The sequence below is a fragment of the Orbicella faveolata genome, unplaced genomic scaffold, assembly GCF_042242905.1.
Source record: "Orbicella faveolata isolate gen_17 unplaced genomic scaffold, um_ofav_v1 contig_25, whole genome shotgun sequence".
Classification (NCBI taxonomy): Eukaryota; Metazoa; Cnidaria; class Anthozoa; order Scleractinia; family Merulinidae; genus Orbicella; species Orbicella faveolata.
In genome coordinates this window covers 12,769,975-12,794,625 of record NW_028301553.1, presented here as the reverse complement: position 1 = coordinate 12,794,625, position 24,651 = coordinate 12,769,975, and the positions used below count along the sequence as shown (strand labels likewise).

Sequence of the window (24,651 nt, the reverse complement as noted above, 5' to 3'; positions counted from 1 at the left end):
AGGCCAACAAATTCTTCAACAATTATACCACGCGTCTCGTCTTTGCACTTCCTGATGACTTTACAGCCATTTGTTGTTTTCAGTGCTGTAGAGGAAATAGTCTTTAAGGTTTTCAGAGAAGTCAAACAAATGTGCCCCGCTTGCCATGTTTGCATAGATGTCTTCAGTTTTTACCTCTAAACATAGCGAGTTGGTATTACTGAACAGCAGTTTTGTTAGAGATCCATACTTTGCCTTGTCGTGGTTGTAGTAGAGATCAAAAATCAGTACTTTAGACAGTTCGAAGATTGCAAAAACCGCGTATATGTAGATAGGTCAATTCAAATACAGAGTTGTTTTCTTTGGATTGACACCGATGATTTCAGCTGTGAAAATTCTGAAATGATTGAACGAAGGCGCTTTGTCCGGTTGTGCAATCCTTTGACTTTTGTCACAAGTTCAATGTTTATTCTGTTGCGTCGATTTTATATTGTTTTCCAAAAGACTCCGATGTTGAGCAGTGTAAAGAAGTCTGTCTTAAAGTCATTAGCTGCCTGTTTACGTTTTCCTGTGTTGAAGTCAATATATTCTTTCAGCTAAGGAGATTGCCCGTAGGGGTACTCCTAGAAAAATCGGGTGGGGGTGTGCGGCCCGCTTCTTAAAACCCTTACCTTATTTATGACCAAAAGCTGCGTTATTCCCTACCTGACCAAAAATCGAAACCCTATTTATGACCTAACCCTTAAATCAAAGCCTTGTTTCAGACCTGCGTTATAATAAGTTCCCTAGTTCAGACCAATGTGAAATTACCGTAAACATAATTTTGTTGATTTTCTTTTCGATAATGACGAAAAAGTGGCTTCTTTTCAAAAACATGCCCATATCAAGGTTAGAGTGCAAAAACCATACCCTATTTATGACCAAAATGGCTAAAATCAGCTAAAATCGATACCCTATTTATGACCAAAACAGCCGAAAAACCATACCCTTTGGGGCCGCACATACCGTATAAGGAAGTACCCCCCCCCCCCCCGAGGGGAAATTGCTAGAAGGCCAAGACGCGATGGACCTTCGCCAATTTGACACCAAGATCCAGGTAGAATTTCAAATTGGTCTGTTGTTATGTAAGTTAAACGTAGGCGCAAATTTTGCGATGGACGGTTCTTTCAAACCCAGCTGTTGGCAATAAGGCCATAGCATGTCATTGCATGTTTTACTTTTTCCGAGTAGAGTGAAAAGTCGACACTGTGGAAGTCGTGAAGTTATTCTAGATACACTTCTAATATGTAAGAAATGTCACTGTCTTCATATACATTTGAAGTAATAAGTCCAACTGAAAGTCAGCCTTCGATAGCAAAACCATCCATGGGCAATGGCCGAGACCCAGCACATCATACAAATTATTAGCATCGAGATGGATGATATATTTTGATTCCTCATCTACTGTAGTCTAAGAAGATAATTAGGTTATATCAACTGGGTTGATAATGTGAATTGGCCACCGTAAGGAGATTTGAATCTCTTTACGGTGGCCAATTCACATTAACAACCCAGTTGATAAAACCAAATTATCTTGTAATACTCCCCACCGACGCAGCACCACAGTCTCTTCAGAAACTTAACCCCTCTACTGCACTCTAAAATTCGGTAGTCAGATACTTATTGTTTGCCTTACTGTGAAGATTTCAAATTACACTAATTCCTCCCTCGATAAACAAATGCATATCTCCATGTCTTAGTAGCTCAATTTCAATGCCGGGTATTACTTATAGTAATTTAAGCAAATTTCTATAAAATATTCGAACACATTTGCCAGTAGAGGAATATCTGATTTCACATTCAAACAGTGGTACTCCCCCAGAGAACGACTCTCAAACTGTTGAAGAAATATTCTCCGAATGAGCATAATTCTCCACTGCAATGTGCTCATCTTTCAGTGAGTTGTGAAAAACGGCATAATAGGAGGGGGGTGGGAGGGGAAAAATTTGATTACGTTTGACTTGAGCTCAGTCCCCGACTGGACCAGCTGGCTCCAAAAATGCGAAGTAGTCCAGTACCAACGAAGACGAAGGCCACAGAATTTACAATTTGGCTGGCTGACAAAGACTTGTGTTCTGTGACCGATTTGTACGCCAGTATAGTTTAATCTTCTTTTCAACGCTAAATTTATGGATGCTTCAATTGATGGATAATCCAGGAATTTAACTCGACATCAGGATGAGAAAATGAAGACTGTTATTCTTTGTAAATTTAGGTGAGCGTGCATGAAGCCAACCAATTGTAGAAAAACAAGCAAAAGCCAAATGCAAAACAAATCTGACACACGAAAGGTGGTCTATCAAAGAAAGCAGAAACACTAAAGCTTTACTAACCACGAGAGTAACTTATGAAATAAGATTGAAGGAATCGACTTTACTTTTCTTTGCTCTTTAAAAGAAATCGTTGGTCCAAACACGAAAAAGCAAGTTCCATTTCACCTACATAAGTGTTTCCCAGGCGGAAAAAATAAGTAATAAGTAATAAGTAACAAGTAACAAGTAACAAGTAACAAGTAACAAGTAACAAGTAACAAGTAACAAGTAACAAGTAACAAGTAACAAGTAACAAGTAACAAGTAACAAGTAACAAGTAACAAGTAACAAGTAACAAGTAACAAGTAACAAGTAACAAGTAACAAGTAACAAGTAACAAGTAACAAGTAACAAGTAACAAGTAACAAGTAACAAGTAACAAGTAACAAGTAACAAGTAACAAGTAACAAGTAACAAGTAACAAGTAACAAGTAACAAGTAACAAGTAACAAGTAACAAGTAACAAGTAACAAGTAACAAGTAACAAGTAACAAGTAACAAGTAACAAGTAACAAGTAACAAGTAACAAGTAACAAGTAACAAGTAACAAGTAACAAGTAACAAGTAACAAGTAACAAGTAACAAGTAACAAGTAACAAGTAACAAGTAACAAGTAACAAGTAACAAGTAACAAGTAACAAGTAACAAGTAACAAGTAACAAGTAACAAGTAACAAGTAACAAGTAACAAGTAACAAGTAACAAGTAACAAGTAACAAGTAACAAGTAACAAGTAACAAGTAACAAGTAACAAGTAACAAGTAACAAGTAACAAGTAACAAGTAACAAGTAACAAGTAACAAGTAACAAGTAACAAGTAACAAGTAACAAGTAACAAGTAACAAGTAACAAGTAACAAGTAACAAGTAACAAGTAACAAGTAACAAGTAACAAGTAACAAGTAACAAGTAACAAGTAACAAGTAACAAGTAACAAGTAACAAGTAACAAGTAACAAGTAACAAGTAACAAGTAACAAGTAACAAGTAACAAGTAACAAGTAACAAGTAACAAGTAACAAGTAACAAGTAACAAGTAACAAGTAACAAGTAACAAGTAACAAGTAACAAGTAACAAGTAACAAGTAACAAGTAACAAGTAACAAGTAACAAGTAACAAGTAACAAGTAACAAGTAATAAGTAATAAGTAATAAGTAATAAGTAATAAGTAATACTAATACTAATAATGATAATAGTGATAATAATAACAATAATAACAATAATAATGATGATAATAATGATAATGATAATGATATTAATAATAATAATAATGATAGCGGGTTTGGGAGGCCTAAGGAGGAACAAATTGTGGAATATGAATCTATCTCCTCTGTTACACTTAAGAAAGGCAAATGTTAAGTTTCACGACCTTTACCCGCCCCCGACAAAATGACTAAACCTTATAAACATTTTTTCTTCAACCAGGACAACTTTCGAGCAAGAAGCGAAAAGCGCCTGCACACTGGAGCCACGCAATGTTTTTCGGGCCTAAAGTTTTCCACTTGTCTTTTTGGCCTGTTTTCGCTTAGCGACTCTTAAGGGGAAAGCTAGAACTACCTTTTCGTTACTGTTTACAATAACACTACGTGGGCAAATTCACTTACAAGCCTTTGAAATTAGATATTCGTTTCAAAGAAGATACTGAATAGAACGACTTTGGATTTTCCGTTTCTGGCTCAGGGAAAGTTTTACCGGCTTAGCTAGAGTGCATTTTTACAGAAGATGTTCAATGTATTCTCGAATTTACATAAACTGTTTAAAGATATTACTATGGTAGTTACAGGATTTTGATATTTGTTGTAATATACTATACTATATTTATGTTGTTGTTTTGGTATATATCTATTTATTGTATATTCTGTGTTAGGTAACAGCTTCAGGGCTACTATTGATAGCGGAGATGCTTTGTAAGCTCCCTAAAGGGACTGCCCTGAAAATTTACCTGTAGATTTATAATTTGAAATAAAGGTGTCTAGCTATTTATCTGTTTAGAACTGCCAAAGTATTTCCCGTGTAGTTTATGGGAAAAAGGCGAAAGTGATAAACGTCCACCAATGTTATTTTAGTTTATTTTTTGCCCTGAGGATCGACGGTGTGATTAACATCTAACCAATGTGGTTATAACATGGTGAGAATCGTAGGAAGTACGAAGCTGTTCGCAGCTGATAGGAAAACATTCGGACACTGCCCCTTAATTGCAAGGTGCAAGTGATTGACAGAGGCTTCCTGTTCAACATTTTAGCGCCACTCGATCAACAAATGAACTAGAATGTGACATGGAATAATATTCTTCGCCTTTAAAAAAGCTACCAGAGGTAAAGCCTCTAAAATAATACACAGAAGCCTCGTAATATGCTCTATTAGGTCCTGTTAATAAAACAAAAAATGTGAATGGCACTACAACTGGAACACCAGAAAGTCTTAATTATGGAATATGCAATTAGTCTCATAATTAAGAAAAGGAGAGCTAACGTATATAAACCATTGCAATGCGCCTTAAAAGGCTGATTATCGTAGGTTCAGACCAGGGCTGAGAATTACAACGGTTTGTTGAGAGATAAAAATTGTTTGCTGCACCTCTGTAGTTTATAATCACTGTTGGGTCGAACGAAGGAAACAGTGGCGATAAAAAGGACAGAAAGAGAAAGAGCGTTTCATTCATTTTACATGAAATGACGTTTTAATTTCCTCTCTTGTACATAAAATACAAGACCCCAACCGGTTATGAAAATTAGAAAAGGGTCCACGAAATGATTACAAATGATGAAACAACAACAACAAAAAAAGATCAAAAGAACGGCTGCAAACGGTTCCGCAAAGTTTATCAAGGGTACGTTGATTCAAATAAAAAGCATTATTGAAATAATACGTTGTTTGAATGGTTTCCCACGCGACGGAAAACTTCCCATGAAAATATGAAATTAAAACTGGGGTCTGCAGAATAACTACAAAATGATGATAACTTGCTCAGCCAGTGTCCAACCCATGTGCAAAGTTCCCTAAAGGCATTATAGTGTATAATATAAAGCAGTTTTAAATTAACGTCTTTTATAAGTTTTAGATCCACTAGCAGTACTGAACCTCTAGACAGACTATAGAGAGGGCTAATGCACTGTTCAAAAGACGTTTATCTAAGGAGAGTCTTAAGTCCTTCACGATAATTGCTACTGAAAATAAAACAGATACAAGGATTTATGGCACAACTTGCCCTGGTCATTAAAAAAGCAAAAGAGGCAAAATATTGGAAGCCACAGGACATCACGATATCCTATGAAAAGAAGACGAGTAAACACACGATAATGGGGGGCAACCAGCAAATTGCAAACCCCAACACAATAGCAATGGCCATCTTCAACACATTTTGTTCCCTTCGCCGGCGTTGCTCAGCTTCACTGTTGGCCGATTGCTCACCAGGAATCTTCTGTGACTTGAACTTTAAAAAGATGATAATGTATAGTATGGCTATCAACACTAACGGGATAAAAATGAATACGACCGAAAATGACACAAAGTAATTTTGAAAAGACAAGGTCTCTCCAAAGACTTCGTTCCATAGCATCTTGCATTCCAATCTTCCTGGATATTCAACAAGTTTCACGGCGAAGAGATATGGGGAGAATACAGCCATCGCGATGATCCAGGTGGTGAGAATGAAGAACGGGCACAGTTTTGAACTGATGGGCGAAGAACGGAGAGGAAATACCACAGCTCCAAATCGATCCACTGCTATCAGAACCAGGCTCTGAATAGACACAGAAGCAGAGAAATGAGTTAAGAAGATTGCCAGCCTACATAAGGCCTGGCCAAGAGGACCACCGATCAGCCAGGAGTCTATATAGAGCATTGGTATCTCCCGAGGGATAACAAATATCGCATACAGCAGATCAGAAATGGCCATGTTTACGATTAAAAAATTGGTGGGTTTTCTCATGGTTTTCGCCTTGTAGACAATTATTCCGATGACGGTGTTCCCAGCCAGCGAAACAAGAAAAATCAGGCAGAAGGCAAAGGTTTTTCCGATTTTTTCTGGTGTTGGATTTTTGAAACAGGTCGATAGCTGTGATCCATTCATCGTTGTATATACGTTTTCCGACATTGTTGTTAATTATGCCCAGTTGCTGTCTTACTCTCATGAATGAGTATTCTTTCGTGTGTTCACTTAATAACTTCAGTCTTTTTACTTGCTACCGAAGGCGGGATAATCGTTTGCCCTTAGGTCGTCATTCGCGCGAAAATAATTACTTTAACCAATGGTACGGAGATCCACAGCCTATTTGTGACATTTGTGTGCGCCTCTCCATCAGAAACACGTCAGCTTATGCCACAATTTACTCTCCATTATATAACTTGACATCGACGTAAACTGGCAGCGAAAATTGTCCTGAAATAGCATTGCTACACCAGATGAAGTAGCGACAGCCAGTTTTTTGTTTAGCTTTGCCTGCAGTATATGATAAACAGTGCTGTTATTAATTGAACGTGCGCAATTGTCTTCTCAAATCATTAAAAATTTATGCAGTTTAAACAAAGGACATCATGACCGTGATGGTGTTTGGTCTTAATTAGCATAGATTTTAACGACTTTAACTCTTCGTTTTCTTCTTAGTTTTACTTTCGATAGAGGAGATATATTAAACACTGAGGATAGGGTTCGTCAGAAATGTCCCGCTGCGTGTCATATTTTCAGCTCTCTTCTTGATGTTCGGAAATGTGACCAAACCCGGTCTTCCGCGTTTGACATATGACATCAAGACGAATCAGTGAGAACGAGGGATGTTCAACGTCAGTCGCTCGAACTCTATTAAATCATCCTGACGCCCTAGCAGAGGCTGTTCCTTATCGGTGTTTCAGTGAAGAAATCTTAATGTCCAATATAATGGCAGCGTAAACAGCGTAAACAACAGCTGCTTCGCAAATGTGTCATGATTTTTTTTCTGCAGGGTATCGTGAGTCATTTTTTTTTGCCATAAAAAGGGACCCTTGGTATACAAACCGTGGGATGCATCTGACTTCTTTAACAGCTAACATCATCAGTATCAGATTCAAACTTGTGTTCTGTCACATTCAGACATTTTTTTTTAATAAAGTATTTGAAAAACTGTACAAAAAAAGGATCTAGCTGCCCGGGACGTTTAGTTAGTTAGTTAGTTAGTTTGTTTGTTTGTTTTTTAATCAAAGCAGAAACCATAGAATATCGCCATTGATGCCAACAGCTTCCTACTAAAACCAGCAGCTCCATAATGGAGAAGACTACCATGTATTTGCCTTTCTTGAATGTATTGGAGTTTGCCAACATTATGTCAGTTATATTTTTATCAGTTACTTTCAAGGCTCACACATTCTTTCTTTGTGAGTCTCGTTGACGATGAAACACCACTCTATTTAATTTAGATTCTACTCAAGGTTCATCGTTTCGGAGCGTGCGATTTGAAGAGATGTCCGAAATTCAGGCTAGAGGTTTTCCGTATTAAAATTTGCTAAAATTTTTGGTCCGTCAAATTTAGCTTGAAATCTGCCTTAAGGCGAGTATGGTTTATTGAGCAGCTCAAGGAAACCTAGAACTTTGCATCTTATATCATAGATTGCCTTTTAGTCGAGATAGTGTTTTCATTGTTTATCACTTAGATATTTGTTGACATTTCTTCATTCCGCTCAAAGTTCGAGTAATAAGTGCAATATATATATATATATTTTATTGTTGCTCAAAATCTACTCATTGCGCGGTATTTTTTTTGGACTGTTTGAAACACCTCACGTAAATTCAATTCTATAAGGTAACCCCGCGATTAAATTCTCAAGTGTTCTCGAGAAAGGTTTATATGTCAAACCTAATAAGAACGCTTAAAGCCTGTGTTATTGTGTTTCGAACTGGTGCGAAACGTCCGTTGTAATTAACATACTGATAAATTCAATTATAATTTTATCTCGCGGGGTCAGATAGGCTGTTCTTAACTGTATTCAAACTATTACCATCCGTTTGATTTTTCGTAACTCTATTTTTGCCATTATATATCCCTCGAATGTTCAGCGGAGATGAACTTTTTTGTTTGTTGCATCTTTTGCTCCATATATTGTCATGTAAATCAGGAAAGCGAGGTTTGATAAATTAAATTAAAAGCACTACAAAATTTCTTTTATTTGCTCAATGGTCAGTTCTCAGACCTTTTAGATTTATTCCTCAGTAACTGATCAACCTTTTCTGTGCCTCAAATTAATTTAAAAAAATTTCGTTTGAGAATTCCCATAGTACATAACAATGCACGGCCTAATTTACCTTTTAAACAGCTGGCTGACTATGTGGACTCCAAAAACTGACTAACAAAAAGCAAAATGGATTATCGCTGGCTAGAACAACGTATAATTCGATGTGTATTTTATCTATACAAGTGGACGTTAAAACTTCTGACTACAGTACTTAATGTTCTACATTTTTTTCAGAAGCTTCAATTCTTTTACTTAACATTTGAAATTCAACTCTACGGGAATTTTCCCAAAACACCCCGATCTAGGTTTAGATCAAAAATTAATTGAAATTTTGCACTATGGGCATAATTGAGTTATAATTACATTCCTGAAGTAACCAGAAACATAATTTCTACCAGAAACAGAATACCATTGAATTTGGTAGATATCAGGGTAGATGTGTTCCGCTAGGTTGCGTGTCTGCAATCCCTCACAGTCCTAAAGCCCAAATAGACATGAAAACCTTGGTTTTATGGTCTGATAACTGTTAATTTATCAGCTATAACTGCGGAAAATTGCATCCCCTAAATATTGTTCGATCGAACCAAGCAGCTGAATTGGGCTTGTTTACACGTGTACACCATGCCTGCTGAGGTTGTTTCATCTACAAGCAATTATTTTGCTTCGGTGATGTTTCCCAAAATGTAATTCGAAAAACACTATCACGACAGAAAAAAAAGGAATAACAAGAATAATCAGTACATTTCTTCCTGTTTTGAAATACTCGAGAAAAAATGAATATCTTTTGCACTGATTGCCGCTTTTGACCAGAATCGCCGCTAGAATATTCAAGTTGAGTAGTATAGGACGCTTATATGACCGGTAACCAATCAGGAGCCGAGAAAGACAATAGGCTATTGTTTGGAGAACAATGGACGCTATTGTTTTCCAAATCCAAGATGGCGCTATTTATTTTCAGCCAATCAGGAGCCGAATTAAGAACAATGGATGCTATTGTAATAGTCGTAGTAATAGGAATAGTAATAGTAATAGACGCTTATATGAGCGGTAACCAATCAGGAGTCGAATTAAGAACAATGGATGCTATTGTTTTCCAAATCCAAGATGGCGCTATTTATTTTCAGCCAATCAGGAGCCGAATTAAGATTTCAAGATGGCGGCGCCCACGAAAGTCGGCCATGTTGGAAAACAGCCCACCAGCCTCGACGGAGGACTGGGATCGGTCTCAAGGATTTCCATGACGACACAAATCACGCCAGGGTCACGCAAAAAAATGTCAGCTTGAACAAACAAAAGGCATTTTGGGCGACCATTGAAGAATTAACATAATTAGTCAGAGATGAAGCATGGAATAAATTAAAACCGAAAAGCACATGTTTAGAAGCTGAAATCATGATAGACTGTATCTTAACCCTTGAGAATAAAATCAAAGGAATTTCAAACAAAGGTTTCGCGCTTGAAGTAAAGATTTAACTTCATTTACAGACACTGCAAATCGCTCCTAATTCAACAATTATAGTTGTCTAAGCGGGTTTCCAATAGCGCCAAAAATAAATCACTTACTTCAAACATAGTCCTTTCCTCCAAAGCGTCACACAACTAGCAATCGCTCAACTCCATAGCCACGAAGACAGGAAAGAATGTTACGTTTAGAAAAGAAGACGTGTGCTGAACGTTGTCACAAGTAAAATGAATTCTATCAAGACCGATTGACTTATAAACGGGTATTCACAAAACAATAAACAATGTCACGTGGTTAACAACCAATGAGAGGACGGGGGATAGGGGGTACGCGATATCACGTGGTTACGAATCAATGACAGGACGGGGGATAGGGGTTATACCGCACAGTAATGTCATTAAATTGTTATAAGCAAAACAGAGTCTAAGTCTTTACAACGTTTATTGAATAATAACTCAAAAGAAAGAATTGATTATAATTTTAACTCTTTAAGTCTTGACCGTCGGTATTGCACAAAGTGTTGGGAACTAGACTCGTTTCCAGTTTCACAGAGTCTTGGTCCCTGGCCCCAAACCGCACGATATTCTGCCGTAGTTTTCTTTGCTTTTGGTCATGAAGTCTTTGCCTGATCCGTTCCTTATTCTTGGCATAATAACGTCTCCAATATTCGTTGATCCGTTCCCTGTTGTTTTCACAGTATTGTCTTCGGTAATGTGCTCCTTGTTCTGTTGACAATAGGCTCTCTGGCTGCGGGCGAGTCGTTCCTTGTTGTTTTCATACCATCTTTTACGACGGGTTTTGAGAATTCCGACGTTCTCTGCATGATATTTTTTTTTTTGGGCCAGGATTCACTCTCTGTTCCTTGAATAATATTTTTTGTGGTAGGCCTTTTTACAGACGACCTTCTGGTCATTCCCTGACAATTGATTGGAGCAAGTCATCTTGCATGTGTAGCGTCTTACAAATAATGACTAAAACCCTGGAGTCACACACTCTTATAAGAGGCACATGGCTAATTCAGGTCTCTTCTTCTACTTCCTCCTCGTCATCATCGTCAGGGAGTAACTTCTTCCGCATAAGTCTGTTTAGCAGGAATTTTCGTTTGGCCACTGCCGACTCGGCCGCTTCGTCAAAATCCATGTCGTCTTCCTCAATAAAGCGTCGAAGAGTCTTCATGACTTTACGGTGTATTGCGTCGTGTTTGATACGGTGAGTGCATTTTAGACGCTCTAAGTAAGTCCTTCGTAGCCTTCTTCTACTTACAGGTAATAGGACGTTGAAAGCAGCATTTTCGGCATTTTGGGATTTTCCCTTATCCAGGAACTGCTGGACTTCTTTCAGGTAGGTTTCTTTGACGTCTTCCCCGACGTTTTGACGTAGCGGACTCCACGGATCTGGTTCATCGTCGTCTGCTTCCTCTTCCTCTTCGGAGCTGCCACTATCCTCATCTTATTCCAGTTCCTCTTCAGGCTCCTCTTCATCCACCTCTTCTTCCTCTTCAACGTTCTCATCATTGTTATCTTCCACGGGGCCAAAAATATCTGTTGAACGATCATCCATGATTTTCGTCGACCTTCACCCAAGACAACGTACTTCAAATGAACCGAGTCGATTAAACTGATGTTTAATATACCATTTTGGGCAATGATCAGACATCCTCTCTCTTTCTTCGATGCCAGCGTGGGTATCCTTCGTGCGTCATGAGGTGACTAAACACGCGTTTCCTGTCATCACTGGCGGGATGTAAATCCAGGACCGTGTACCCAAACGGTCGTTCGGTCACTTTTTGATACGCATCCATCATGTCTTGCCAGCAAGTGGGAAAAGCTTGAAGCAGTAAATTCTTCATCCCTAATTGATCTCTTGGATTTTTGAAGGCTACGATGTAGTGGGCGTTCCTGGAAATACTCTTGGCGTATTTCGCTGGTGGAAACATGTCTTGGCACAAGTACAACACGGTGATATTTTGATGATGAGAGTGTTTGGTGAATAAGTCTAGCAACGCTTTGTCCTCACCTCCCTCTGCCATCAGATCGTCCAGTACGAGTAATCCACCCTTCGGAAACCATGACTTGAGATGGTCTGACTCTGGAATCCCTTCGTGAAATTGCACACCAGCGTCTTCCATGTCTCTAAATCCGTCTTGCCACGCCCCGTAGCAATAATGAATCGTAGTGGGAGGGTTTACAAACAATTCTTCCAAGTGATCCAAGAGTAACGATTCGGTAAAACAAGTCTTGCCACAACCAGAAGGGCCAACGATCAAAATACTGGAGGGTGTCTTAAACCGAAACGCTTCTCCCATTTCTATTATACTAGGGATCCCATGGTGCTTTTCGGTAGGAAATGTGATATTTGGGACATCTCGTGTCTTTTCTGATCTACTGCTTTGACAACTATGTTTTTCGTGACGAATTCTACTGTCTGCACGAGAGAATAGTCTATGACAATATCGACAATAAAGGAACATGACTCCTTGCTAGTTTGACTCAAAATGAATTGAGGCAGTTAATGCCTTAGTTTTATACATGATTAATGATCGAGTTGACGAGTGTGGTGGAGGTGGTGGCGGTGGTGGTGACGCTGAATGTTGTAGTGGTGCAGGTAATGGATGTGGTGGTGGTGGTGAATGTGGTGGTGGTGTTGGTGGTGCTGGTGGTGGTGGTGGTGGTGATGCTGAATGTGGTGGTGGTGCAGGTAATGGATGTGGTGGTGGATGTGGTGGTGGTGGATGCAGTGGTGGTGGTGGTGTAGATAATGGATGTGGCTGTGGTGGTGAATGTGGTGGATGTGGCAGTGGTGGTGAATGTGGTTTTGGTGGCGGTGGTAAATATGGTGGTGGTGGTGTAGGTGGTGGTGGTGGTGGTGGACACGGTGGTGGTGGCGGTGGTAAATGTGGTGGTGGTGTAGGTGGTGGTGGTGGTGGTGGTGGCGGTGGAGGTGGATATGGTGGGATATGTGGTGGTGGTGGTAAATGTGGTGGTGTAGGTGGTGGATGTGGCTGTGGTGGTGAATGTGGTGGATGTGGCAGTGGTGGTACATGTGGTGGTGATATAGGAGGTGGTGGTTGTGATGGTGCATGTGGTGGTGGTGGTGGTGTAGTGGTGATGGTGGTGAATGTGGTGGTGGTAAATGTGGTGGTGATGGTGGTGGTGGTGAATGTGGTGGATGCGGCGGTGGTGGTACATGTGGTGGTGATATAGGTGGTGGTGGTGAATGTGGTGGTTGTGATGGTGCATGTGGTGGTGGTGTAGTGGTGATGGTGGTGAATGTGGTGGTGGTGGTGGTGGTGGTGGTGGATGTGGTGGTGGTGGCGATGGTAAATGTGGTGGTGGTGGTAAATATGGTGGTCGTGTAGGTGGTGGTGGTGGTAGTGGATGCAGTGGTGGTGGTGGATGCAGTGGTGGTGGTGTAGGTGGTGGATGTGGCTGTGGTGGTAAATGTGGTGGATGTGGTGGTGGTGGTGAATGTGGTGGTGGTGGTGGTGTAGGTGGTGTAGGTGCTGGATGTGGCTGTGGTGGTGGTGGTTAATGTGGTGGTGGTGGTGGTGTAGGTAGTGGTGGATGTGGTGGCGGTGGCGGCGGTGGTGAATGTGGTGGTGGTGGGTTAAGTGGTGGTGGATGTGGTGGTGGTGGTAAATATGGTGGTGGTGGTGGTGGTGGTGGCGGCAGTGGTGGTGTAGGTACTGGTGGTGGTGGCGGTGGTGATGAATGTGGTGGTGGATGTGGTGGTGGTGGTAAATATGGTGGTGGTGGTGGTAGCGGCGGTGGTGGTGGTGGATGTGGTGGTGGTAAATGTGGTGGTGACGGTGTAGGTGGTGGTGGTGGTAAATGTGGTGGTAGTGGATGAGGTGGTGGTGGTGTCGTAAAAGATGGTATGAAAACAACAAGGAACGACTCGCCCGCAGCCAGAGAGCCTATTGTCAACAGAACAAGGAGCACATTACCGAAGACAATACTGCGAAAACAACCGGGAACGGATCAACGAATATTGGAGACGTTATTATGCCAAGAATAAGGAACGGATCAGGCATGACCAAAAGCAAAGAAAACTACGGCAGAATATCGTGCGGTTTGGGGCCAGGGACCAAGACTCTGTGAAACTGGAAACGAGTCTAGTTCCCAACACTTTGTGCAATACCGACGGTCAAGACTTAAAGAGTTAAAATTATAATCAATTCTTTCTTTTGAGTTATTATTCAATAAACGTTGTAAAGACTTAGACTCTGTTTTGCTTATAACAATTTAATGACATTACTGTGCGGTATAACCCCTATCCCCCGTCCTGTCATTGATTCGTAACCACGTGATATCGCGTACCCCCTATCCCCCGTCCTCTCATTGGTTGTTAACCACGTGACATTGTTTATTGTTTTGTGAATACCCGTTTATAAGTCAATCGGTCTTGGTAGAATTCATTTTACTTGTGACAACGTTCAGCACACGTCTTCTTTTCTAAACGTAACATTCTTTCCTGTCTTCATGGCTATGAAGTTGAGCGATTGCTAGTTGTGTGACGCTTTGGAGGAAAGGACTATGTTTGAAGTAAGTGATTTATTTTTGGCGTCTTCATGTCGTGTAGTTTGAAAACTTCGATTAAAAAATGCGGTACTTTCAATTAAAACTGATGCTATCGAGCTGGAAACTAAGAAGACTACACATATACTGGAAATCTTTTCACCAATATATAAAACCTCAGAGGGGGCTTTCAATTTCTGATTGTAGAATATAAAGACGCCAATATATTATAACGCGTCCAATAAGATCTTGAAGCAATCTTTCGTTCGCCATAGTTCTCAATAGCGACCGCAGAAAGTGTCGTAGTCACCCTTACATTTTTATTTTCTTCGACTTTATCCCAACTTTTTTCAGATGTTCAAGGACTACCACTGAGGCTATATCTTGGTCCAAGGTACTTCTTTGACTTCTCAATGTCTGCCTCAGTATCTGCGCGCTTGTTGGAAACCGAAAAGTCTGGTAACGAGACCGTGCGAGCTTCAGCAGTCTCCAAGAAAGTGTTGTTTCAGATTGTTCTTTCTTAGCAATTAAGAAATAGATATAAATCCACGGTTTAATTTGAACATTGTATTTTCTGTACCTATGTAATTAATAATATACACATTTTCATGTAATAAAATAATATAGTATAAATTAAAGTTTGTATAATTTCTGAGGTGAAAAATACCATTTCTAAACCAGAGACTGCGACTTCATATGATATGATATGACTGATATGCTTCTGCTTAAAGAATGATACTACGTCGACTGCGCTTCACTTGTGCTACAGAATGATTAATGGCGACCCATTTTGAATAATACGATGTTTAAAACTTAGGCCCCGTCGACCCTATGCTTCCTTACAAAGGGTGACTGTCATCAATAGGAAGCTAAGGTTTTCTAACGTATTATTTCAATTGAGTGAGATGTCCTGCTTTCACTCCAGGCAGACAAGGAAACCCAGGCTTTTGTTTGCGAGAACAGGACCATGAGACCTAGCAAAAAGCGACGGGTTATAGAAACTCTCTTACAAAACAAAAAAAGAGAATGAAGAAGAGAAGGAATACTCTGTAAGTTCAGAGTACGGTATGGATACAGATAGATCGAAATACAGGAGACGTAAACGCTGCTGTGTAAGTTTTAGGTGAAGTCTTCTAAAGTAAACTATAAAAGGCTGTCAAACTTTCATTGATTATTTGCCATGAGCTATAAAATGAAAGCAAATATGTGAGATGTATGGAGGGGTACCTCGGGACGAGGAGATTTTGCATAAATGTATTGATAAATGGAAGAACTGTTGTTGTGAGGAATTACGAAGTTGATTCGGAGCCCGGGGTGAAAATGGGTAGAGCGTTACTCGATTTAAAGGTAGGATGACTCTTTGGAGAAGCCAATGTTAGTCCGCGTACGCACTTCGGATATCTTTGACTCAAATGTCCGGGACAACTCCGGACATATACAATGTAGAGCACATTGGACACCATAATTGGCTCGGTCTAAAGGGACAATTTGTTTTTTTCCTTTCATCGCTCGATAAAAGAGGTCTCGGGAGTGAAGTTAACCCATCCACCTGGGACAACGTTACTCCACATAAATAGAACCTGAATCTAGACGCCGCGGTTTTATGGCAATAAATAGTGCAGTTGCGAAAGTAGTTATGCCCTATAAAAAAAAGGTAGGTAAAGTCTGTATACGAGCCAAGTGGCCCACCAGGCCGAAGTTTATCCCGGTTTCCTTAGCATGAAGCTCCCAGGAGTATTTCTACTCCTCCCTGGATGGGATGCAAGTCCATTGCAGGGTTACCCCCAGCGTTAAATTCGCCGGTACCCATTTATACACCTGGGTGGAAAAAGGCACTGTGAGAGTAAAGTGTCTTGCCCAAGAACACAACACAATATCCGCGGCCAGGGCTCGAACCCGGGCCGCTCGATCCGGAGACGAGTGCACTAACCATGAGGCCACCGCGCCTCTACAAAACAACAAAAAGAAACAAATTCGGTTTCTCGAAAATTAAAAGCAATTTGAACGCTGCTAAATCATAAGATGAAAAAAAAACCAAAAAAAACAGCAACTTTTGGATCGTGCCGTGCTCAGTACTAAAAAACATTTCTAAGAGATACTTGCGCACGAGCCCGTGACACTACTTTAGTGCTCTATAAAACCACATTGAACGGTTGAAACTTTTCATTTTGCTGAAGAGAATCCCCCAAAAATTTCATCCAAGTTTAAACCCGACAGGTTATCCACTGCGACCCAGCTGCTCACTGCATAGCCAAGGCATTCCAGTAATATGGCGCTCAGCGACCCATGTCCCCATCCAAGCAAACCCAACAAGACTCTTCTTAAGCCAGGCCAGCATCTCGAGCCATGATGTAAAACAAACCTCTTCTTGATAGCAAATTCGATGGCACATCAAACTCCACTACTGATCCGTCCTTTAGAACCATGATTCTGAAATGAAAGGAAAACAATTGATCACAAAACAAGCATGATCCCGTTCGTATCTACTGTAAGAATAAATACGAGAAGCGCATTGTGATACCAACACCATTAAAAACTCTGCAACGATTGTCTTTTCGTTCAAGAATAAATTTTTTCAGGCTTTAAGTTCAGAGCTGCTTAAGTTGTGTATATGACAACGAAAAGCAATGATGTCTTCATTGATTGTCTTAGCACAGAAGTACTCGAGGGAATGCAATGATCATCCAACAAAGCTGTTTGTATACCCGAGACATAACTTGCCCTTGGAGGAGGATAACTTGTCCAAGACACGTTGTCCTTGGAAGACAGACACCGTAGCTGGTTGTAACATGAAAACAGGCGGACTGTAATATCAGACGGATACATCCTAACTGTTCATTTTTCTGTCGCTTTAGATGGATCATAACAGAAGAACTACTCCATTTTACAGGAGTTATTCATCTAAAGTTGATTTCGTCCCATTCTACAAGAAATGTAGACGAGTAAAGCCATCTGAGATGGATACCTCGCCTTAAACTAGCAAGGAAAAGTTCTTCGTCTTTGCCAAAAAAAAATCGTCCAATTTACCCGTCTCTAGAATGGGAAGGACAAAGATGAAAATGGAAAATGGTAGAAGAAATGTTAGGCGACATAAAAGGCACCCGTTGCGGTGACACTACATTCTGTCTCCACTGAAACAGGGTGAGGAAACATGCCATTGTTCTTGAATTTTATTTTATCTCTCACGCAAATATTACAGCAGGACCGGTTAAGTCTTCAACGCGATCAATATAGACTATAACGATGAATCAAGTAGTTCGAAGTCCTTGTGAGACACGGGCATTTAATTGTCGGTACTGAATTTTTACGAATTACTTTGAAGTAGAAAAGAATTAGCTCCAGGCCGAGATTCTAGGAACAAACTTGCCAGTACTGAATTTGTTGGTATAACCAAAAGATTAATTCGTACAAATTGGTTTCCCATGTCTCTTAAACGGCTTAAGTATGTTAGTGACCTCATCTCTTACCTATCACAGTCCATGATAGTGTTAAGCCTGTGAGCGATCGTGAATACTGTGCGGTCAGCGAACTCACGCCGAATCGTTTGCTGTATGAGTTCATCAGTTTCCAGATCCACCGCGGCCGTGGCTTCATCGAGAACCAGGATCTTGCTTTTACGGAGCAGCGCACGCGCTAAACACACCAATTGCCGCTGACCAACACTGTGCAAGAAACAGTAATTAAAGTTGTAGGAGGACGCTGATGAAAATTTTAAATTGTGGATCAAGCAAAGATACAGTTCACGAGATGAAAACGAAAAAGCTCTCTTCACAACAAAATTTCAATGAACCGCCAAAAATCCCACATTGGAAAAATATTGACAGAGTCAGCTGCAAAAAAGGTGGAAACTAAGGGTTATACTGAGGGTTGCAGTTATGCCTACAGGACTGAGTACATCCCCTACGTTGAATGATTAACAAAATTGGACGACCGTGAAGTAGTATCACGAGAATAATTACAGACAGAATTACATAAATTACCAGGATATATCATGACATAACTGTATATCACTTACAAAATGAGAGGTCTAAATTCTTCGAAAAAAAGGAGGGCAACAGTTAATTTTGATTTTGAGGTGCATGAAAACTGGAACCCGTTCAAGTGCAAGAGTTCAATTACGGGGTGCGTAATTGAGACGTACTGTTCAACCACGTGCTAAATGGCCATTTACTGACAGCTACGACAGGTCCGCTGTCGTCAAATCGTACAAGCGGCAGCCAGTTCTATTTTACTATTTTGGCCAATAGAGACGTCCATCTTCAAACTAATGAGAGCTTTTGACAAGAACTCGTCCTTGCTTGATGAACGGACAGCACACAGGGCGAAATGCGTGCGCAAGTCTTACCTTAGGTTTTCCCCTCCGTCCAGAATGGTGAATTGTAGACCTTTCTCAAGCCCTGTTACAAAGTTCTTTAGATGAGCCACTTCAAGTGCGTTCCACAGTTGTTCATCAGTGTGATGATTGAATGGGTCCAGGTTTCGACGCAGACTTCCAGAAAACAATACGGGGTCCTGTAAGGACAAAATTCATATTAAAACTGAGAAAAGTTAAAAATTCCTCTGAACACTGCAAAATGATTATTTTGGTTACTCCACTTCATCAACTTGGCCTTTTGTAACTTCCATGTACTTTAGCAGTAATGTCGCACTCACCTGTGGAATGATCGAGAGTCGTGACCGCAGATCTTGGAGTCCAATTGAAGCGATATCAACACCATCAATAACAATTCGTCCGCCAGCTCTCTCCAGAATACGAAACAAAGCTAAGGTGAGCGTTGACTTGCCAGCTCCTGTGCGACCCACAATACCAATCTGTTGAGTACAAAGACAGCTGCAGCAATTGTTTAAATCACGGTGAAATTCAAAACACTCAGGTATGCGATTGCGTGATTCGAGATGGAGAGGCAATAAAATGTCACACAACACGTACCTTTTCCTTAGCTCCAATGGCGCAACTGATGTCTTTTAGGACTAGAGGTAGATGCTCTCTGTAACGCAAGTCAAACCGTTCTATCTCTATCCTCCCCTGGTGGGGCCATTCGTCAGGGGGACGGTGAGAAGAAACTATCCACTCGGCCTGTATAGCATAAATTATCAAAACGGTTATGTGATCCAAATACAAGAAGTGTAAACTTCTGAGCAGAAGCGGAAAACAATGATTTATACCGAACGCGGTTCTTCTCGAAATCCCGACGACAAAGTTTCAGCGCAGTAAATAACGAGACTTCCGACGCGGATTGACCTGAAAACCCGAAGATGAAACTTCGGAAGCGATTGATTCCGAAATTCCGAAAATGAAACTGGCAATTTACTGCGATGAAATATGTGCGCTTCTCGCAAGTGTAAAGCCCCGGCCAAACAATCGCAACATTTCAACGCAACAGATTGCAACACTGTTGGGCCCAACATGTTGCACGCGTTTGGACAACATGTTGGGCTCAACAATGTAGCGATATGTTGCGTTGAAATGTTGCGATCGTTTCGCCGCGGCTTAACTAAACCTGGAGGGAAGCACCTTCAACTATATATCTTTCCTACGGCAACGTTTGCTCCTAAACAGGCCACCCTGATGTAAGTTAAATTAAGGAGTCCGTCCGCCCGTCCGTCTGTCTCTCTGTCTGAGTGTTTGTGTGTGTGTGTGTGTGTGTGTGTGTGTGTGTGTGTGTGTCTGGCTGGCTGATAGAATACTAACCTCTCTCGTAATTCCTGTGTATTCCTTGATTCTCTCCACGGCGACGATATTGGTTTCCATTTCGCTGGACTGCCGCACCATCCAGTTTAATACACCAGTGATCTAGAAACGAACAACAAAACAACTGGAAACTTCGCCCGCACTCACTTTACAAACAGCCGTACAAACTCTCTTAAGGGGGCTACCCATTCTAACTTGAGCGTATGTAATACTAATACATGCGAAAGAGTATTTTGCACGTTAACTGACAGACGAGAAACACACTTTATTTTCCAGGTCAAACCAATAATTTATCAATATAGAAATTCGTCATTCAGCTATCTTTTGCCACCAAAATCTTAGGGATTAAAAGGATATGGCAGTTTTACATTCTATATTTCACTATTTACCAACGAAAAAAAAAAAAAAACCGAAGAAGCAAAACTAACGACAACAACAACAACAACAATATTACAACAATAAAAAGAGAACAAGAAAAAACCTTACATTAAAAACAAAACTAAACTCAAGAAAAATGACTTGAAACAAACCTGTAATGCATATGCCACAGACAGCCCCACGAGACCTGGTGCTATAGTCTCTCTGGAAATTACAGCAAACAATGAAGCGAAAAACAGAATAGCAGCTCCAATAAACTCCAGACGGAGAGCTAACCACCTTAAAAAAAAAAAAAAATAGATAAATAAGAAGTCGAAGAAAGAACGTCTCTCCATTAAGGTAAGGCAGTCAGAGTATTAACTTGGCGTCGATGGTTTAAGGTTGGCAATGTCAAATGCTATATTATCTGACCACTCTGAATATGGGAATAAACCCGTTTGGTTATTTGTCAGCTGGTGCTGCACCACACGATGAGTTAATTTAGAAAGCCATCCCCCACTCTCCCCTCTCCTTGTCATTAGGAAACATTCATTGTAGTTTTAGAAAGTAGAGCAGTTTTAATTGAGTGTCATAAAACCAAAACCAAAGTAATCGCTCTAGCCAATCACAAGGGACACTGGCAATACAATGAGCCAATCAAAACTCAACATAATTACACTGTCCATGTTGCTGACGCGAAGCGCGGGAAAACGAGTGCGAACGCGTCACGATTGGTTTTGGTTTTACTTCTGATTGCATGAATAATTGGCGCGAGTTTTTAAAACAATCATGAAGTATAGTAAGGGTTTAGTCAGGGCAAAACCAATTACTTTTCGACACTCAAATAACCGCTCTATTTTGTATTGTATTTCAGGTTTTGTTCGAAGACATTAACATAACAGATAGTTACTCCAAAGTCGGAGTGAAACTAAAGTTGATGTATATGTGTTGGTATACACACTATCTGGTCCCCTCGCCGTTATATTAACCTAAACGAATTTGCTTGCAAAGCAGTCTTTTGAGGAAACTCTTAAAAAGACTTTTCAAGATGCGAACTTCTCAGTTTGCGAACTTTGCGAACTGAATATTCCCCTGTGCAAAACCAGTGCTGGTCAGAGATCTTTATATTACAGAATAGTAAAACTATGGAACTCTTTAGACAAAGACTTTGACAAAACTCTGAAGACAAAGCTTCTCAGCGAGTTCTTAAACTAAATTTTTCTTATTTCTTTCATTTTTCTTTCTTTCTATTTTTTTTTTCTTTTTTACACCGAGTGTACTTCATACATAATATATAACTAGTGTACTTTGTACTTATTTCACCTCATGTATTATATTGTTCACTGAAAAACCTTTTAAGGAGTATACAACAAAATTTTTCAGGTGTGTACCTCTCTGAAACAACGGGATTTGCTAAGGAACATGAAACGACGCTTAAAGGAGCTCAGTCACGGTTTGCACATATTGAAAAGTTTAGCCTCAATTTTTCAAATTCGTCGTTTGTAATTCGTGTCAATCTTCTCCCTCCTTAGCCATCCTTGATCCTTTATGGTTTATCATTATGTCTTTGGTGTTTTTCTATCTTATTAAACTGTTATTTTCAGGTTTCCTACCATTTAAAGGTAATTTTGTACGTGGCCAAAATAACTCAAAATAGCGTGACTGAGCTCCTTTAAGAAGCTTTTGATTCTGCTTGGGTATTAACGCACAAAGGTTTTCAAAAAAATTACAAACGCGTCAAAAAGTCCACCAAAAAACCTTTCGAGAACTGGTAAACCCTATGACGTAGCATTATAATCAACATCTTCCGGTATTACTCGTCATAAATATAAGTAAGGAGCTACCTGTTTGCACAAATAGCGGGATAATGCGCCACTTGAGACTCATCCACTCGCCGATAGCTCTCCAGGACAAACTTCTCTTGCTGCGAGTAGGCACGAATGGTGCTTGTACCGTTAATGGTTTCAAAAAAATGATTGTAGATCGGCGACCGGCTCACGGATTCGATTCTCCTTAGTTGACGAGATGTTGATACAAATGCCCTCTGAAAGTGAATAAATCACCAAATGAACGCCTCAAACCTTAAGTCAATAAACCTTCTGTTGATACAATTTTTGATATTTCATACTGTGGTTTTTTTAACATCTCTGCCTATCGAAGAAACAACAACTAAAAGAGCATATAACGGGTCGTCAAGATTCTCCGTCGTTTAATAGTCGCTATACCCTCACCTGTTAAAGGCAATATGTGCATTCCAATTATTCAAAGAGCAATGACACTCAAGGTCGCTTAACTTCAAGAAGCCTTGCTACTCACCTGAATAAATATGTAAAGAGCGCCCAGGGGCAACACGCACGTGAGAAACAAAGGAGTGGAATAGCTGATCACAAAAATAGTACCGACCGTGGACAAGAACGTTCTTATAAACATTCCCAGAGAACGCGGAATCTTATCATCAACCGAATTAACATCTCTTGAAAAACGATTCACAATCCTCCCAATGGGTGTTGTTTCGAAGAACTGCATGGGTAGATGCATTATATTGACAAGAAGTCCTTGGTGCAGGTTTCTCGCAGCTTTCATCGCGCTGTAGGCTAGTATAAGAGACATGCCAGTAGTGAGGAGGACTTGGCCGAATCCCAAGGTACCGTAGACGCCCAGGAATGTGTCACGCTGCTGTGATGTCGTGACATTAGTGGAGCTCCATTTAGCTAGCCATATGCGTGACACGATAATTGAGGATTCTGCACCCAGACCACAGAAGAGAAGAAGCAACGAGCATAGAATGCCCAGACTGGATGCGTACGCCATTATAACTGACAGCTTAACCTGGTGAGAGATAAAAATATCATTTACTAAAATTGATAGAAGCCGTTTTTGATAGTTTTTTTTGACGCCAAATTTACACTGTAATAAGTCATAACCCGAGTTAGTGTGAAGTAATTCTAAAGACCTCGAAATGGACGTGGTAGTAACAAAGAAGAAGAGTGTGAGCAAGCTCTTTTCCTCTCTACTTAGAACAAAAATTAAGAGTAAGACAGGCAGGTGGGTCGACAAAAGACAGTCAGAGAGACAGACAGATGGACGGACGGACGGACGGACGGACAGACAGACCGACAGACAGACAAACGGACGGACTGACAGAATAACGGACGGAAGGACAGACAACACTTTGTCAACACTGAATAACTTCATTTTGAATTGAATGGCCCACAAGAGCACTGTGTGAAATAAAATAAAATGTTCTTTTTGAGGCCCACATTGCACGAAGGTTAGGCCACTGATAAGCTAGACCAACTGTAAGACGAAACTGGAAGTTTAAGTCTGTTTAAATCTGTACTCGAACCTAAGAAGCTGATTAGGCTGGAACTTTAGCTCCAGTTATGTAGTATTAAGAACTAGAAGTATTCCCGCTTCGTTTTTCATCGCAATCTATCACGGGTACTACTCCTGGCTCAGGCAGTATTTTACCAGGCTGCTTCAACAATTTGTGAGTACCCATTCATACTTCTGGAGGCAAAAAGAACCGCCTTGCTAAAGAAGTCAACACAAAAACCTTTTCTAATGCCCAAACTCGGACCTCTCGATGCGGATTTGAACACTGATAAAATGTAAATACACCAGCCACCTTTAGGTGCACAACTCAGATGAATTACAGTCCAACTTCCAGTTGCGACCAACTCTCGTAGGCGGCCACCTCTCCTCAGCGACCAGTTTCCAGAAATACCAAAAGTTTCCCAGTCAAATCACTAAATTTGGAACCTCTTGTAAGCGTCCATTTCTAGTAGGCAACCACTCCTAAAGCTAAACGTTAATTTTTTTTTTGTTTTCAACCTCAAGTGAGCGACCACTTAACAGATGGTAAAGAGGAAATTGTATAATAAGCCGTTGTAACATATCACATTGCTGGGTAGTAGAAGAGATGGAAATTTCTCAATGGGAAGAATTGTTGCTGTTGTTGTTGTTGTTGTTGTTGTTGTTGTTGTTGTTGTTGTTGTTGTTGTTTTTTCCCGAAATTAACTTTTGACATGAATAAAACATTGAATTGGCATTGGCGCACGGGGCAAGTCTAGGAAGTTACCATATTCTAA

The 24,651-nt window shown here is 40.3% G+C and overlaps 3 protein-coding genes across 4 annotated transcripts in view; all 3 read right to left on the bottom strand.

Annotated features, from left to right (window-relative positions):
• Positions 1-4,995: 4,995 nt before the first annotated feature.
• LOC110042117 (QRFP-like peptide receptor) lies at positions 4,996-8,021 on the bottom strand. Its single transcript, XM_020747455.2, has one exon. It carries the CDS (start codon positions 6,422-6,424, stop codon positions 5,597-5,599), a length of 828 nt encoding a protein of 275 aa, XP_020603114.1. The 5' UTR covers positions 6,425-8,021; the 3' UTR covers positions 4,996-5,596.
• Positions 8,022-10,416: 2,395 nt separating this feature from the next.
• LOC110055077 (uncharacterized) lies at positions 10,417-12,680 on the bottom strand. The gene has a single exon (XM_020761457.2). It carries the CDS (start codon positions 12,462-12,464, stop codon positions 11,643-11,645), a length of 822 nt encoding a protein of 273 aa, XP_020617116.2. The 5' UTR covers positions 12,465-12,680; the 3' UTR covers positions 10,417-11,642.
• Positions 12,681-15,063: 2,383 nt separating this feature from the next.
• Positions 15,064-24,651, bottom strand: part of LOC110042112 (multidrug resistance-associated protein 1-like) — a 31,991-nt gene continuing 22,403 nt past the window's right edge. For both annotated transcript variants that reach the window (XM_020747451.2, XM_089293461.1), the window contains 9 exons: positions 22,877-23,389; positions 22,405-22,604; positions 20,734-20,860; positions 20,204-20,305; positions 19,442-19,588; positions 19,165-19,323; positions 18,857-19,023; positions 17,979-18,173; positions 15,064-16,941 (listed from right to left, as the gene is read on the bottom strand). In XM_020747451.2, the coding sequence (XP_020603110.2) occupies positions 16,833-16,941; positions 17,979-18,173; positions 18,857-19,023; positions 19,165-19,323; positions 19,442-19,588; positions 20,204-20,305; positions 20,734-20,860; positions 22,405-22,604; positions 22,877-23,389 (1,719 nt within the window). In that variant the 3' untranslated portion in view covers positions 15,064-16,832. The remainder of the gene's footprint in view (positions 16,942-17,978; positions 18,174-18,856; positions 19,024-19,164; positions 19,324-19,441; positions 19,589-20,203; positions 20,306-20,733; positions 20,861-22,404; positions 22,605-22,876; positions 23,390-24,651) is intronic.